The sequence below is a fragment of the Nesoenas mayeri genome (genome assembly GCF_963082525.1).
Source record: "Nesoenas mayeri genome assembly, chromosome: 2".
In the NCBI taxonomy this organism is placed as follows: Eukaryota; Metazoa; Chordata; class Aves; order Columbiformes; family Columbidae; genus Nesoenas; species Nesoenas mayeri.
In genome coordinates, this window is record NC_137543.1 from 27,548,524 (window position 1) to 27,564,006 (window position 15,483).

A 15,483-nucleotide genomic window follows, 5' to 3' on the forward strand; every position below is an offset into this window, starting at 1 on the left:
ACTATTGAAATTCAATTAATTCCCTATCGGAAATTAAATCTCAACTAATTTTCCAAAAATGCCCCACCTAACAGCCCTTAAAGGACAGGGCAGCTGAAGAAAGTGATGTCAGCGAATCGCAGATAAAAGCATAAAAAAAGCTACTCGAATTCATATAAACTCAAAATAAGTAGCGCTATTTTTCATTTAGAAACAACATTTTGTAAAGAGTAAAGCTCTGTCTGCTTGAACAGAAATAGGCAGTCCTTGGAGACTTCCTGCTACAGTGGGATCCTAAAGCCATAAAAATTAAATCAGTAAATCTACTAACACTAGGAATTAAGAAGTGAACAAAACTGAAAGTGACCCCAAGAAGATTTGCCGCAAATAAATCAGTTTATTACTTTTTGGCAAGGCCATACAGCATGAGCAAGGATCTTTCACTCACTTTGTTAAAACATTATTTCGCTTTATACATATTGTAAACATCTTCAACAGGACAAACTGTTGGTACAGGCATTCTGGCATCTTTTCTCTGTCAGTTAATCAAACAAGAATGAAAACCCAAGAAAACAAAGAACTTTTCTCACAGGGCATCTATAAAAAGCAGCATGTGCATTTCATATCACACCAAGTCTAAGCAACATAGAGAGGAGTATTTCTGATTACTATTTTTAGTGAAATTCATAGTGGTATTTTAAGTAGAGACATTTTTTCCATACTATTGTATCATTTTTGGTTTGAAATTAAAAACATCATGTTACACAGTCAAGGTAGTAAACCAAATTCTACAATAAAGCAGCTCCTATAGACACAGCTATATTTACTATACTGTATCAGATAAATAAGGATGTAAAAATGCTTGATCTGGTTAATATTTTGTTTTCCTGGCAGGTACCAGTCTAAAGAAGTCATAATTCAAGTTCTGCTTGTCCAAAACCCCCTGCTGTTAATTGTCTGATTTTTCTCTCCTCCCTCTCTCAAAGTGCTTTAAATCAGACATAATCTGATCTGCAAAGTGAACAGTTATCTTCTCCTTAGGTAAGAGCAGATTTTTCTTTCTAGTTTATAAATCCCAGGCATGTCAATCTGCCAGCTAGCTTTACTGAAGGACTACAAGACGTTCATTGTTAGCTCTTAATCCTCAACTCAGGGTAAAACTGCTTTTCTCCAAAACATCAGCACTGAAATGCAGACAATTATGTTACTGACTAGGGTTGAAAACAAAACAAAACAAATCCAAAACCAAAAACAAACAAAACCACCCCTACATTGCACTTCTACTGTTAAAAACAATTGCATTACAACTTTGGTTTCAGTATGCTCATTTTGGAGTCACATTTAGAGTGACTTAAATACAAAAATCTATTTCTCTAACGTAAAAAGTCAAGTTATATTAAAAACACCTTTCACATCTCTGTGCATCATTAGTAACAATGAAAATCAACTTAATTCTTCTGCAGATCATCTTCAAAGTTACTGTCAAAACCTAAGGTGATTATTTTTACACCTGTGTGCAACTAACTGTTTCAAGCACTATAAAACATCATAGTTCAGATCACAGAGTGCTCAGGTCAGCGGATCCATAAATTTAAGTTCAGATGAGTTTCACTACCTGAAGTGAGAATACTGAGGAGCTTTTTGTTTATAAGATTTCTGTATTACTGAAATGTACAGATGAAAGACTATGAAGGATGAACCACACAGTTAACATGCATCAATGTTATGATGTATAGATTCAGTACTAGGAACAGCATTAGGCATTGGTTCCTACTGTTGACTGAAAAAAAAGCGAAGTCCTCAAACTTTGGTAAAAATCTTAGATGAAAGTGTTTAAAACAAAAAGATTGTGTAGTTCCTTCAGCCAAGCAAGATATGGATTTGCCTCCAGTTTTTCCCTGCCCAAATAAAACAGGGTATTCCTACTACAGCATTAAAGCTGGATCCTGAAATAAACACTGTAGGGGATATTGCATAAATCTAAATACAATCAATCATTTGTAAATGCCTTAGCTCTTCCATGATCATCAAAATCTGCCAGAAATAATGTAACACGAACTTTCTGGTAATCTTAATTCTTCAGCAGAAACACAGATTAACCAGAACATTTATTACTTGGTATTGTAACTGCAGCATGGGCTGAAGTGCTATTAAAAAAAAAATCTGATCTACACAACCACCACTTTAGAGAAGATCTTCTACACATGATTAATGCCAACAAGTTCAAAATACTGCTTTGTGGGTTTGGTTTTGTTTTAAACCGAGAGATATTTCTGATTTATAGTCAAATCTTGTATGTCTTTTTCATTTTTAATCCAATCCATTTAGTTTTACTTTCCAGTCTGTCTGGGAATTGTCTGGCGTCCAACACATGATGACATGACTGTTATCCATGTGGATTTATTGCTGTTGTATGCTAGCTGCCATTATCGGTACCAGTGTCTGTCAGAAGTTTTACAGAATTGTAATGTTCTCCTAATCCATAGGCATGTCTCATATACCTAAAAAAAAGGGTTACAGAATGAGTGTTTAGTTTAACTAAAAGTATACTTCATGCCAAATATTAACAGCACTGGAAGACAGCATAAATTAATCCAAGTTTTAGCACAGAAAATATATAGGGTCATTAAACAAAAGAGCATTAATATTGACAGTTTTTAAATTCTGGTGACTTCCAGGCACAGATTGACATAAACTTGGAAGAAAAGAAGAAAGTCTCATGCTGCATCTTATATCAATTTCACTATTATTTGGTAATTATCTAACAGGTAAAATGACCTTGTAACATTCTATAAAGCGAAGACTGAATCACATGACAGAGATTGTCAGCATTTTAAGAACTCTAATTACAATATTTTTAAACTGGGTCAATATCAAACAATTTCCAAGCTGCAAGATCATTATTCCAGCAGTGTTTCAACATCAGATACGTAAGAGAAAATAAAAGAGCTGACGACAATCAAAGCTGAGCCCTCTGCTATAAAAAATAAGTGCACTAATTTTAAGAACAGATAAAATTACATACTTACACAAGTATTATTGGTTTGTTCGAATATTCTTCACCAACAATAATGGGAGGGGAATCCATTTGCACCACTTCAATAGGCGTTTGCAAAATGTGTGACAAAGCCCTTAGCTTTAAGGCATTAAAATAAATCAATAAATAAAATAAATCAGTAATAGGATTAAAGTCAATTTAGGGAGAAGAGAGGAAGACATGGCATTTAGTTTTAGCAGACATGAGTTCCGGCATAACATTCCAAATATTATTAGAAAATAAACTTTATTACGATAAGCAAAGTTATCTTAAACTTTTTAAACTTCAATTGAAAACAGATTGTCTTTAGTCATTGTTTTGATTATAAATTCAGGTAACATTGGGCTAGCTTCAATAATTTGGTAAATACTCTTACATGGAACAATAAATGGTAGGAAGCAAGAAAAACTAAAACGTGTATTTTCTCAAGCTCAGGTTCTGGTTTACATTACAAAAATCGAACATTGTTCCACTACAGTCAGCTTTGCTACCATCTGAATAATAAAATGCTTTCTCCTTAGAAAGTCTTCCCCGACTGGTACCATCAGTCAATATGGTACTTACTTCCAGCTGACCACCCCATGCAGCTGTATTTGCTATATCATCACAGTATTTTTCAAATTCCTCTGTGGGGAAAGAAGAGATAGCTTTTAGTACTTCTCTTATTTGAGAACAAGCAACTGAGGTAAAATACTCATTGTACCATGAAGAACTAGAACCTGAAAAGTCCAAACACATCATAGAGAAAAATATATATGTTCACTGAAGGAAAAGAAAAATATCAGAGGCTAAAAATACCCATAACTGTTTTAGAAAGAAAAATTAAAACTGAAGACAAGCATAAAAACAAGTATGGGAATAAAAATAAGAATAGGTTTGTATTAAAACGTTTTATTCAGGGAACTGTTAATAACAAGCATGAAATTGCACAGTTTTATTTCTGTTAAAATTCAGAGGGTGCTGTTTTGAGCCTCTAGAAAAGAATGTGATAACAAGTAGTATGCCTAGCTGTTATGTTAGCTAGGTGTCAGGTATGTTTTTAAAATCTTGTAGCTGTATGTAGTTCAACTGTTGATTTTTTTGGTTAGTTGGCTTTTTTAAAATTTCCAAATTAGCTGCCCTGCTTTTAACCTCTGAAGTATTTATTCCCATTCGTTTCTTTGTTAATAGCTAAACAAACCTTTTGCAGATCACGCTCAACATAAACCAAGTTTTCAAATTTATAAATTACAACCCTTCAGGCTTCTGAACCCTAAGAATAGATTCTGATACAGAAAAAGTTGCTGAAGATTGCTCAGAATTGCTTTTCATACATTCCCCTTATAACAGACTTAAGAGATGTAAGAAAAACAGGACTCCCTGCTGCTGCTGTGCGGAACATCATTCAGTCTTCTCTTGGGGCACATTTATCCTGTGACAATTATCTCTGTCAACATGGGAAAGATGCCTCCTACTTCACAACTGCCCCCAGTCACCAAATGAAATCCACAGCAATAACTATTAAATGAATGTTGCAGTAAGTTAAAAAAAACAAAACATACAAAGTCATTTGCATGGTGTTCCAGGCATACAGTAAGAAACAAATAAACCATGTATTGCTCATATAAGTAGTACATAAATTCCATTTAACTGCATTTACTCAGCCTACACCATTGGTCCACACTAAATGCCTTTATATTTTTTTAGTTTAGTCTGTTTATAAGGGCTCCAAAAGGCCCAGTGTAAACAGTGAAAATAAAGCATCTAATAAAAACCCCCCACATATATGCAACCTATTATAAAAGAGATTTGCTTGAATTTCACATTCATTTTCAACAGCTTTCCTATGTAAATTGAAAATGCCAAGACAAAAGTTGACAAATCATCCCTAACCTCATAGACAAGCTGTTCGTAACACAACTTAAATCACACCCCAGAACATCAACCAGCATATTCCGATGTTTTTAATAGGAATAATGTTTGCTAGATAACTTTAAAAAAAAAAAAAATTAAAAGAAAAATTGCAAAGATTCAGGTGCACAAAGTTTCACAGCGGATCATTTTTCTGTGTTCCATAGAACACAGCGGAACCAAGAAGATAACAGAGTTCAGAACAGTGTCAAGGGTTAGTCCCAATTCAGCTGTAACTGAGATTGAGAATAACCAGAAATAGTTGCAACAGTTTTTAAAATCTCTTACACCACGAGTCTTACCTCTGCTATACATGTCTCCAGTATTAGGGTTTGTAAGAAATGGCAGGAAGTCGTCAAAGTGACTTTGCATATACTTTGCCGTTTGGTTCCTCAGAGTTGCAACAGTCCACGAATTTTGGTGATCCCTGAGCTGATCTTCAATTGCTCTGTACATGCAATGGCCATCTGAAGGGATCTGTTTGATCTCCAAGTGCCTTGCTGCCAACAGGGAGGCAAGTTTCTGACTTTCAAGATGTCTTGCACCCGTTAAATTTTCTATCTCAGCTTCGGCTATCCTTTCTTCTCTTTCTTTCTCCAAGGCAGCTTTTTTTTCCTTAGATTAAAAACATATTAAAATTCTATCAGATGTTAAAATTTAGAAGATGCCTGTACAGTTCTTGGCTTAGTGCTTGCTTCTAACTCTTCAAATGTTTTCTCAGTACATTCATATCTGTGAAATGCTCTCTCACTACAACCAAATCTTAAAGACCTCCTAAACTCAAACCTTAGCAAATGGCAAGCGACCATATCCAAACTGCCTCTGACACGACGCCTGAAACTATGTGACAGAAGAAATCTTAATTATGTCAACGTGCAAAATAACACTTTATAACACCCATACAAAGGCTATTAATAGTAATTTCTTCAGGTTCAACTATTTCATCACATTGGCAAACAACTCAAGTATGGGAATTCTAATTAAACAATAGAAAATATCACTCTTTCATAAATGTGAAATCTACCACTTACAGATATGATTGCATAATGGAGCTCATGTCATGAAAACTCCCTCAGGCTAGGTACCATACATCAAAGACTGCTCCTAACGTAAAGGATGGATAAGACTAGATGCAGAGAATACTAGAGGGGATGTAATGATATATAACATAAAAATGACTTTTACGAAAGTCTCTTAAGTTTACACTTAACAAGAGAATAAGAGTCAAAGTAAATGAACAGATAAAAAGAAGCAGTACAGAATGATCTTTTCACTTCCACACTTAAGATTCAGCACAAATCAAGACCAGAATGGTTTAGATGACCACAATATAGGAAAACTAAACTACAGCATTTCTAGTTTTTCTAGACATAGTGTGATGAATTAAGAACCTCCACTTGTCAGGTTTGTTACAATGCAGCTCTCCAGCAGTGATCACTTCACAGAGGAGGGACTCTGAAGTGAAGCAGTGCTCCTCTGGCCCCGAACCAACATTCATGCAGGTACAATGACACTGTCAATCCATCGCACTTTAACATCTGAAGCGTAGCAAGATTCAATCCTAGTGTTTCTAAACAACTCAAAAACCTACAAAAATTTCACTATTAATGTTCTGTTAAATTTGTAACATTCTACTATTACCTGCTTATTTTTCCACATAGTATCTTTCATTATTTGAATTCAATTACTTGATGTCTTTATTAATGTTTTCAGTGACTTTTTTTTTAAATAGTTTGCTTTACATAATTTGTTCTTTCTAGCTCCCATCTCCTGACCTGTTCTGATTCCCAGCTCATGGCTGAGGGTAGAAAAGTACAACTATTTACAAAATGCTTACATATCTCTAGGTAGCAGCTTTACAGATTTCAAGGCACCCAGTAGGTACAGCATCAATAGTGAATTAGACAGGAAATGTCTCCTGCAAAAGTGTTCAACTTTGGTTATTACAGTTAAGTGAATAAAACTCTAACCAAATATTTGTAAAATTTTAAATGTTAAATCATACCCGTCTCTTCTGTGCTTTTGATATTCGAGGCTGCTGAATCTGTTGCTCTGCTCCATCAAGCTCTAAATTTGCAACCCCATCGGCTATAGAATCTGTCTACAAAGAAAAACAAATGTTAACTGTTCTTATTAGTATAAATGATAACTGAGATGTGCCACCTCCTGAAACAGTTTGAAGTTCTGTTCCTATGTAATTCTATGGTATATTTATTAAGTTTAACCTCACAGATCTACGTACAACACAGAACCCGTCAGAGCGAAAAGCATTTCACATCCCAAATCAGTCATGAATTTTACTGCTTTTCCTGGAGTCTTAACAAAGAAACAGTTATGAATTGTACATCTCAAATTTGGTCTATATGTTCTCTTATAAGCTTCCACACTGAAGTGGGAACACTGCTTACTGGCCGAAAGAGAGTTTTCTCCACCAAACCAGTTAACTGAAGTAACCAAACAGCCATTACCAAGTTCTGTAACAACTAAAGCAGGAGAAGGCTCTACCTTCCGTATCAAAGCATAACCAGCAGTTGGAAAACACAGGGAGTTGATGCTTCTCAAGGAGGATGACAAAGCCAATCCCATAACAGTAAAAACTAGATGTCATCCTTTGAAACATCAATCCAAATAATGTAGTTGAGAAATTAAAGCAATCACACATTTCAAAACAAAATCCTTTCAGGTAAACCTATGTCTAGGGCAAAGATTTTAGCTTAAAGGTCCTCTATCATAAAGTTTTGACAGCTTATTTAGCAAAATGAAACAAACTCTTAAAACTAATCTAAGGTACAAGTAAACAGAAGCATTATGTTTAATGCTCATGCATTAATCACCCACTTAAGCATCTGTTATTTTAAAATTACTATGGAAGATTTTTATAGGGTCATAATTCTCACCATCAAAACAGGTTTTTTTTGACAAGAACTCTCAGCAGATGTTTCTCAATCAAGTCTATTTCCCTAAAGTCATTCAGAAATGTTTTCACACTCCACACCATTGACTACCGCTCTCTGGCTTCTCTCCTTAAGCCAGTTTGCAACCCACCTCACTACTCTATTATCTAGACCATACCTCTTCAACTTAGCTGTGAGGATGCTGTGGGAGACTGTGACAAAGGCTTTACTCCACAGCTCTGCCATCATCCATCCACCTTGTTATATTCTCATAAAAGGCTATGAGGTTGGTCAAGCATGACTTCCCCTTGGTAAAGCCATGCTGACTGCCCCTAATAACCCTCTTATCCTTGATATGCCTTGAGATGGTACCAAGGATAAGTTGTTCCATTACTTTCCCAGGGACAGAGGTGAGGCTGACTGGTCTATAATTACCTTGGTCCTCCTTCTTGCTCTTTTTGAAGACTGAAGTGACATTTGCTTTCCTCCAATCCTCAGGCACCTCTCCCGTTTCCCAAGACTTGGCAAAGATGATGGAGAGTGGCCTAGCAATGACTTCAGCCAGCTCCCTCAGCACTCGCAGATGCATCCCATCTGGACCCATGGATTTATGAATGTCCAGACTATTTAACTGCTCCCTAAGCCAGTCCTCATCGACTAAAGTAAAATCCTCCATTGACCTGGCTTCATCCAGGGTCTCAGGGGTACAGGGCTCCCCAGGACAGCCTCCGGCAGAGTAGACAAAGACAAAGGCGGCATTCAGTAATTCTGCCTTCTCTGTATCTTCTGCCACCAGGGCACCCACCCCATTCCTCAGTGGGCCTACATTGCTTCTGGTATTAGTTTTATCCGCTATGTATTTGAAAAAGTTCTTTTTGCTGTCCTTGACCCCTCTCGCCAGCTGTAATTCTAAGGAGGCCTTGGCTATCCTAGCTGCCTTCCTACATCCTCTAACAGCAGCCTTATATTCTTCCCAAGTGGCCAGCCCCTGCTTCCATGACCTGTAAACTCTCCTCTTCTGCTTGAGCATACCCAACGGATCCCTATTCAACCATGCAGGCCTCCTGGCTCCCTTCCTTGACTTCCTACGTGTGGGGATGCTCTGATCCTGAGCGTGGAAGAAGCAATCTCTGAATGCAATCCAGCTATCTTGGGCCCCTTTTCCTTCAAGCAGTCTTGCCCATGGGATTTCCCCCAGCAATTGCTTGAAAAGGCCAAACACCACACTACTTTAAAATATGGGAGCTACTAATGCGGCCTTAAGAGGAAACCCAAATACTGCTAACAACAAAAAACCCCACAGTTAGATGCCCCTTTCTATCAATGCCCACCCACTGTAACAGCTGAATCTTTCCAAAGATCAAAAGAGTTGCCAATACTGTAAGGAAAAGGAGAAATACTTTAAACTGTTAGTCCATTATGATTTTTAAAAGTTAAAGAAGCCCTAACACAAATTGTACCTGTAAAACTTCAGCTGAAGTTAAGGCACCTACCTTATTCTGCTCAGGTGAAGCTTCTTTCAGCTGCTTTAATTCTTCCTTGTGCTTCTGTTCAAGTTCTGCTTCTAGTTTGGCAACTTCATCAGCCAGCTGTTTTCGTCTCTTTTTATCATTCTTGGGAACTGCATTTTTCATGCCTTGAATTTTTGCTGTTAGAGAAGTAGTGTAATAAAACATTATCTCTAAATTGCAGAAAAGAGAACTGCAAGCCACACAGAAAAAAATTTATAAATATCAACATACTAGTGTGTTTTAACGGTTTAGCTGTGACACTGCCTGTTACGATCATCACATTTTAAATCATCTGTATTTTTCTTAAAACATGCAAATGTTATATCTGAATAAGACAAAAAAATTGTGCCAGGTTGCTATTATAAATACTTAGAACTTCTTCAACACAGCAGACCTCAGCCTATTGCCTTCAAAAAGCTTATTTGAGCATTGAGATGTCAAATCTTGTCACAAGAAAGACGTGTAAATTTTTAATCACAAAAGTGGCAGATTAAAAGTAAACAGAGTTCACCTGTCCTTAAAATAAAGTTTCTAAAAGCAAAATGGATGTTCAAGAAGAAAAAAACCTCTCAATTTGCTTTAACTCCACAAGTGTTTTTAGGCTGTAAGTCATGGCTCCATTTCTCAAGTCATAGAATAGGTTGGTTAGAAAGGCTGTCCAGAGGTCATTCTAGCTCAACCTCTGCTCCAAGCAGGGCTGAATTAAAAGCTACAACAGGTTACATTAACTCAGATGACTATGCAGTCTCCAGAGATGGACATTCTGCAGCCTTTCTGGGCAAGTTTTTCCAAGGTCTAACAATTCTTGTTAGAAAAATATTTTCCCTTTTACCTCCCAAGAGGAGTTTTCTTGTCACCACTTTCAGCCATTGCCTCTAGTTCATTCTCTCCATCTGTCATGCAGCAGAAACTACAGTCAGAACTCAGAGAGTATTTTTTTCTTCTCCAGGCTGAACAAACACAGAACCCACAGCCTGTGTTCTTACATGAACACCCTGAGAGCTCTCGTAACTTCTGTATTTGCTCTTTTGGAGTGACAGCACCAATTACTTAACACCCTGCTCATTATTCCTTACCTGTACATTTTCCTGTCCTTCACCCTTGACTAACACAATTAAGCAGATGATGGGCATGATAATGAAACTTTCAAGAAGAGGCAGCAAGAACCCTCACACTGAAAGATTTATGTTAAGATTCAGCCTCATAGATGCATCAGCTGAGTTTGACAGACAGAAAAGCAGTTTTGTTCATAAAAATTAACATAATGGGGGAGAAGGAAGTCCAAGACTGAAGAGGCACACATAGATCCACAAGGAAAGTATATAGGCAATGGTGGAGACAAGGATTATCAACTGGAGGAGATGCTGAATGCACCTTATGTTAATTCTTATGATCAAACTGTTTTGCTGTCTGTCAAACAGTTAATCATTGTATTTATTAGGAATGTATTTTTCAAGTGGGAAAATGTGTGCCTATAGGTCACCAGCCTTTCCTACCTGAGAAGACTGGAGCTCTGTCTTTTGTATAAACTCCCATCTTTAGGTAGTGTAGGACTGCAATTAGGTACCCCCTTATCACCTGTCTAGGTGGAAAAACCTCCTGTTCCTCAGACTCTCCCAATCAATGTACCGTGTACTCCAGCCACCTAACCACAATGCTTGATTGCTACCCCTCTTTTCAATCTGAGGAAAATGCTTCTCAAAACAGTAAACTCCTGTAGATTTAATGACAACATGCAGCCCAATAGGGTCTCTCCTCTCCTTTAATTCTCTAACTGATAAAAGGCTGCACATTGAACTCCCAACACAAGGACATGGACCTGTTGGAGTGAGTCCAGAAGAAGGCCATGAAGATGATCAGAGGGCTGGAGCACCTCTCCTGTGAAGACAGGCTGAGAGAGTCCAGGTTGTTCAGCCTGGAGAAGAGAAGACTGGGGAAACCTTAGAGCAGCCTTCCAGTACCTAACGGGGACTTACAAGAAAACTGGAGTGAGACATTTTACAAGGGCATGCAGTCATAGGGCAAGGCATAATTACTTTAAAATGAAAGAGGGTAGATGTAGATTAGATATAAGGAAGAAATTCTTCACAGGTTACCCAGAAAATTTGTGGCTATCCCATTCCTGGAAGTGTTCAAGGCCACTTTGGATGGTGAACAACCTGGTCTAGTGGAAGGTGTCCCTGCCCATGGCAGGGGGGTTGGGACTAGATGATCTTTAAAGTCCCTACCAACCCAAACCATTCTATGATTCTACAGGTCTATTTCATTATATACCAAAAAAGCCAAACAAGAAAAAGGCTGTATTAATATACCAACCATGGGAAAGGCTTAACAAAAAGATTACAATGAACTATAAAACTCAACAGAATCCAGCTAACTACTTAGTCAACTGCAATAAGGTAGGTAAAACACAGCTCATGAACAGTTCTTATGCACCACTGTAAGACCACACAGGTCTTCTACTGTAGATACTTTATTGAGGCTGGACAGAACGTGTAAGTTTCAGATCAGCTGCACTCTGAACTAAGACAGCTGCCTAGGCAGCAAGGACCTATATGCAGGCTTTCCAATCTAAAATGCCTTACAAAAACACACCTCCTTTAACTTAAAAGCAAAGTAGCTAAAACTTCAACATAACGCTAACGGTCTGCCACTGTGTTACGACTCCCAAGCGCTGTCAGGCTCCCAAGATTACCGCAAGGCTCATTCAGCAAACCTCCCGCATGACGAGAACCACACCCAGCGCAAAGCGCGGCTTGGGCACCAGGAGCGGCATTTTCCCCGCCGACCTCTTCTCCTCTCCCGTCCGCTCCGGGAGGGCAGCGCAAGGGCCGCTCCCGCCCTTTCCGAAGCCATGCGGCGGCAAACGCGCCGGCCAGCGGCCCTCCCGCCCCTCCGGGGCCTCCAGCTCCGCTCCGCGCTGCGTCCGCCCGGGGAAGGCTGAGAGCGGGACGCCGTGAGAGGGACGCTGAGCCCGCCCCGCCGCCTCCTCCCGCCGCGGGCGCCTGAGGAAGCCTCCTCCTCCGCCCGTCCTTCCCCGGCTCCGGCCGCCCCTCACCCTGGAGCTCCCGCTTCTCCTTGCGATGCCGCTTCACTACCCGCTGCAGCGGCCCCTCGGCCCCCGGCTCCTCGTCCTCGGAGCCCTCCATGGGCAGCCGGACACCGGCGCCCGCCGGACGCCTTCACGCCGCGGCGGCGGCGGTGCGCGTGACCCCCGACCTCGGCACGAGGCGGGAGCTCGCTGCGCTTCCGGCAGCCCCCCCCACCTGGCCCCGCCCACCGGCGGCAGTCGCGCGGCAGCCGGCTCAGGCGGGGGGGAACGAGCTGCCAAGTGCGGCCCTCCCGTCCTCCCGCCGGTTCTCCCCTCTGCCGCGCCCTCTGCGGCTTCCCCTCCCGTTGGGGCTGCTCCGTGTGCTGCTCGCTGTGCCCCAGGAGCGGTGGTGTCGCCGCCACGCCGGCGGGAAGGGCGGGCGCTTCCCCCGCTGCTGAGCCCGCGTGTTCCGGGCCGTGCGCTGGGAAAGGGAAACGTTTATTTTCACAGAGTCACAGAATGTCGGGGATTGGAAGGGACCTCGAAAGATCATCTAGTCCAATCCCCCTGCCAGAGCAGGAACACCTAGATGAGGTTACACAGGAATGTGTCCAGGCGGGTTTTGAATGTCTCCAGAGAAGGAGACTCCACAACCTCCCTGGGCAGCCTGTTCCAGTGTCTGTCACCCTCACTGTGAAGAAGTTTCTTCTCAAATTTAAGTGAAACCTCGTGTGTTCCAGTTTGAACCCACTGCCCCTTGTCCTGTCATTGGTTGTCACCAAGAAGAGCCTGGCTCCATGCTCGGGACACTCAACCTTTATGTATTCATAAACATTGCCCTCGAGTTGTGAGAGTGTGAGAACAGCGGCGGATGGAAAAGGCTGTTTTTACAGGAAAAGTGACCCCACTCCTCATTTGTGTCCACCTGAGGGAAATAATGGCGGAGCTGCTTGTTGGTAGCTCGTGCCTGGTAAAGGACTAACATGGACATGTCTTCACTGAGGAAAAATGGTACGTTTAGCTCAACTAGAAGTAAAGAGGTAAATCCTATTAAAGAGGAAGGCTGGAGGTGAGAAAATAATTGGTTGGGTTTTTCACATGATTTATCACCTTGAGGAAAAAAAAAATAACTTTTTGTGCAAAATACATTGCACCCTTTGTGTGTAAGTCTTTTATATGAAGTTACTTAAAGCAAAAGAGTACCCAGCAAGACTTTGGATTTTCCAGGTTTTGATGTTTCTGATTTGTATCTGCTCACCGCTGTGAAATTATGTCTCATAAAGAGTTATGTTTTTATTACAGTAAAATCCAAACTTCCTGGTTGGGGTCAAATCTCTGTCTCAAAGTAAGAACTACAAATCCTTGTTGAGTGCTAGTGTGGAGTGAGATGCTTTGCAGTGCAGGCACCAACATTATTTTGTGGAATGTTTGGTTCATCTGGGCAAAACATAATTGATAAACTTTAATATTTTAATTTGGTTTAAAATTATTCAAATTGAGCAAAAACCTTGGTAATAGAGACAGTAAGTTTGTGCTAAAGTGTTACGGCATTGGTTATTATTCGTCTACATTCTTATCAACAGATTCTCTACAAGAAGTACAGTGTCACATGCAAAGAAAGGCAATGCATATAAAGCAGACTAGTAAGATGATGGATCAAACTCTCTTGCTGTACAGAGCCACTCAACTTTTAGACCCCCCCTTTACAATTCTGTTGAAATGTAAATATTTTTATATCTGTACCTGGATATATAATGTATTTTACCCTTACCTCCACTTGCTCTTTCCAGCTTGTTGGAATAACACCAGGTCACAGACCAGATAAGAAAAAAAGAAGTTTCATCCAAAAGGAATGGAGGATTGGGGGTGACTTTTGGCTAGGAAAATAGATCAGCACTGAAAATTGCTAGGGTGGCCCTATAAATATTTCTATATACTACTAGTAAATCCAGAATAAGGACAAATCCAGATTAGATTTGCTTTGACTAATATATATATATGTGCTCTATATAATTTTGTCAATGACATATATTTGTCCACACATGTAGGTATATATGATTATGCTGACATATAATACATGTTCATAAAATGCTCTATATTAAAAAAATAATAAACACTGTGTTATAGCTTCTACATTTTAGTTTCCTTTGGAACTTCATAAAATTACAGCAAAGAAAAAAACACTGTCTTTTTTACCATAACAAGACACTGTAATTAGGTGTTCAGACATATGACCCAAGCCCATCATTGAAGCCAGCTAAGCTGTTCTGTGTTTTGAGAGACTACAGGCTCAAGTCTTTCAGGAAAGAAAATAAAATAAGGTAGCAGAGGCTCCTTCCCTCCAGCACAGCTGTCCGCAGTCAAAGGAAGGTCCCTGTAGTGACTACTGTTTCTAGTCCAGACTTCTCCCATATCTTTAGCAGTAAAAAGAGCATAGAATAAATACCAGCAACCAAATAAATAAATACCTCAGGTGACCAAATATGAAGTGCTAAGTGATATTAAATGTAGGTTGATTAAAATTATCTTACCATACGCTAGCCTCATTTGAACAACATGTATCTTAATACAGTTGAAAAAGTGACACAGGTATGGAGATCTTAGGGCACCCTAAGTGTGAGCCAATTCATTTTAGAGAAGAGCGGTACGATAAATGCTGGGGAGGTCATGTTGCACAGCCAGCTGAAGATGAGTTTCCTTGGCTGCCATGAAACTTAGAATAAATGAAAGCTATTAAGAAGAGCAGCGAGGCCACAGGCTCAATGCCAACTTCACAGGGCCCCAGTCCTGGCCTGTGGGGCTTGTTATCAACCTGTGGTGAGGACCAGCCCTATGAGCAGGAGCTTTGCACCAAACAGCTATTCTGAAGTGTTTAATGTGCAATAACAGCAAAGGCCTTGAAAAGATTGGAATAAGTTGAAAACAGAGGACCCAATGTTATAAACAACTGATGGACAATAATTGGTTGAAAAAAACACAATATTGCAAGTTATGAAGATGACTGCCTTGAGCATGCCAAAAGGAAGCAGCAGCTTTGCAAGAGAAAAACAACCAAGCAACAGGAAGAGGCATTTGCTGAGACCTGAGAAAGTAATGCTCTCCAGTATCACAAGGTGTATGTATGGCTTAGGGTGTGGAGAC

General features: G+C 39.9%; 1 protein-coding gene across 2 annotated transcripts; it reads right to left on the minus strand.

Moving 5' to 3' along the window:
- Positions 1–402: 402 nt before the first annotated feature.
- On the minus strand, positions 403–12,637 carry OTUD6B (OTU deubiquitinase 6B). Of its 2 annotated transcripts, XM_080339281.1 has the most exons (8): positions 12,370–12,416; positions 10,144–10,204; positions 9,294–9,448; positions 6,912–7,007; positions 5,209–5,521; positions 3,581–3,642; positions 3,009–3,115; positions 403–2,480 (listed from the first exon to the last, which is right to left on the minus strand). In XM_080339281.1, exons 3-8 carry the CDS (start codon positions 9,432–9,434, stop codon positions 2,396–2,398), a joined length of 804 nt encoding a protein of 267 aa, XP_080195407.1. In that variant the 5' UTR covers positions 9,435–9,448; positions 10,144–10,204; positions 12,370–12,416; the 3' UTR covers positions 403–2,395. The 2 variants fall into 2 exon arrangements, with proteins under 2 accessions (XP_080195407.1, XP_080195406.1); XM_080339280.1 differs by lacking the exon at positions 10,144–10,204 and having other exon boundaries at positions 12,370–12,637.
- Positions 12,638–15,483: the final 2,846 nt, after the last annotated feature.

What these genes read in the sequence shown, in the direction of transcription:
- OTUD6B (XM_080339280.1), bottom strand. Translation starts at nt 12,460, where the DNA reads ATGGAGGGCTCCGAGGACGAGGAGCCGGGGGCCGAGGGGCCGCTGCAG. An exon ending in TGGAGACATGTATAGCAGAG is followed by an intron (nt 3,643 to 5,208) that starts GTAAGACTCGTG and finishes CTTTCCCCACAG; the next exon opens with AGGAATTTGAAAAATACTGT. An exon ending in CATGGGGTGGTCAGCTGGAA is followed by an intron (nt 3,116 to 3,580) that starts GTAAGTACCATA and finishes AATGCCTTAAAG; the next exon opens with CTAAGGGCTTTGTCACACAT.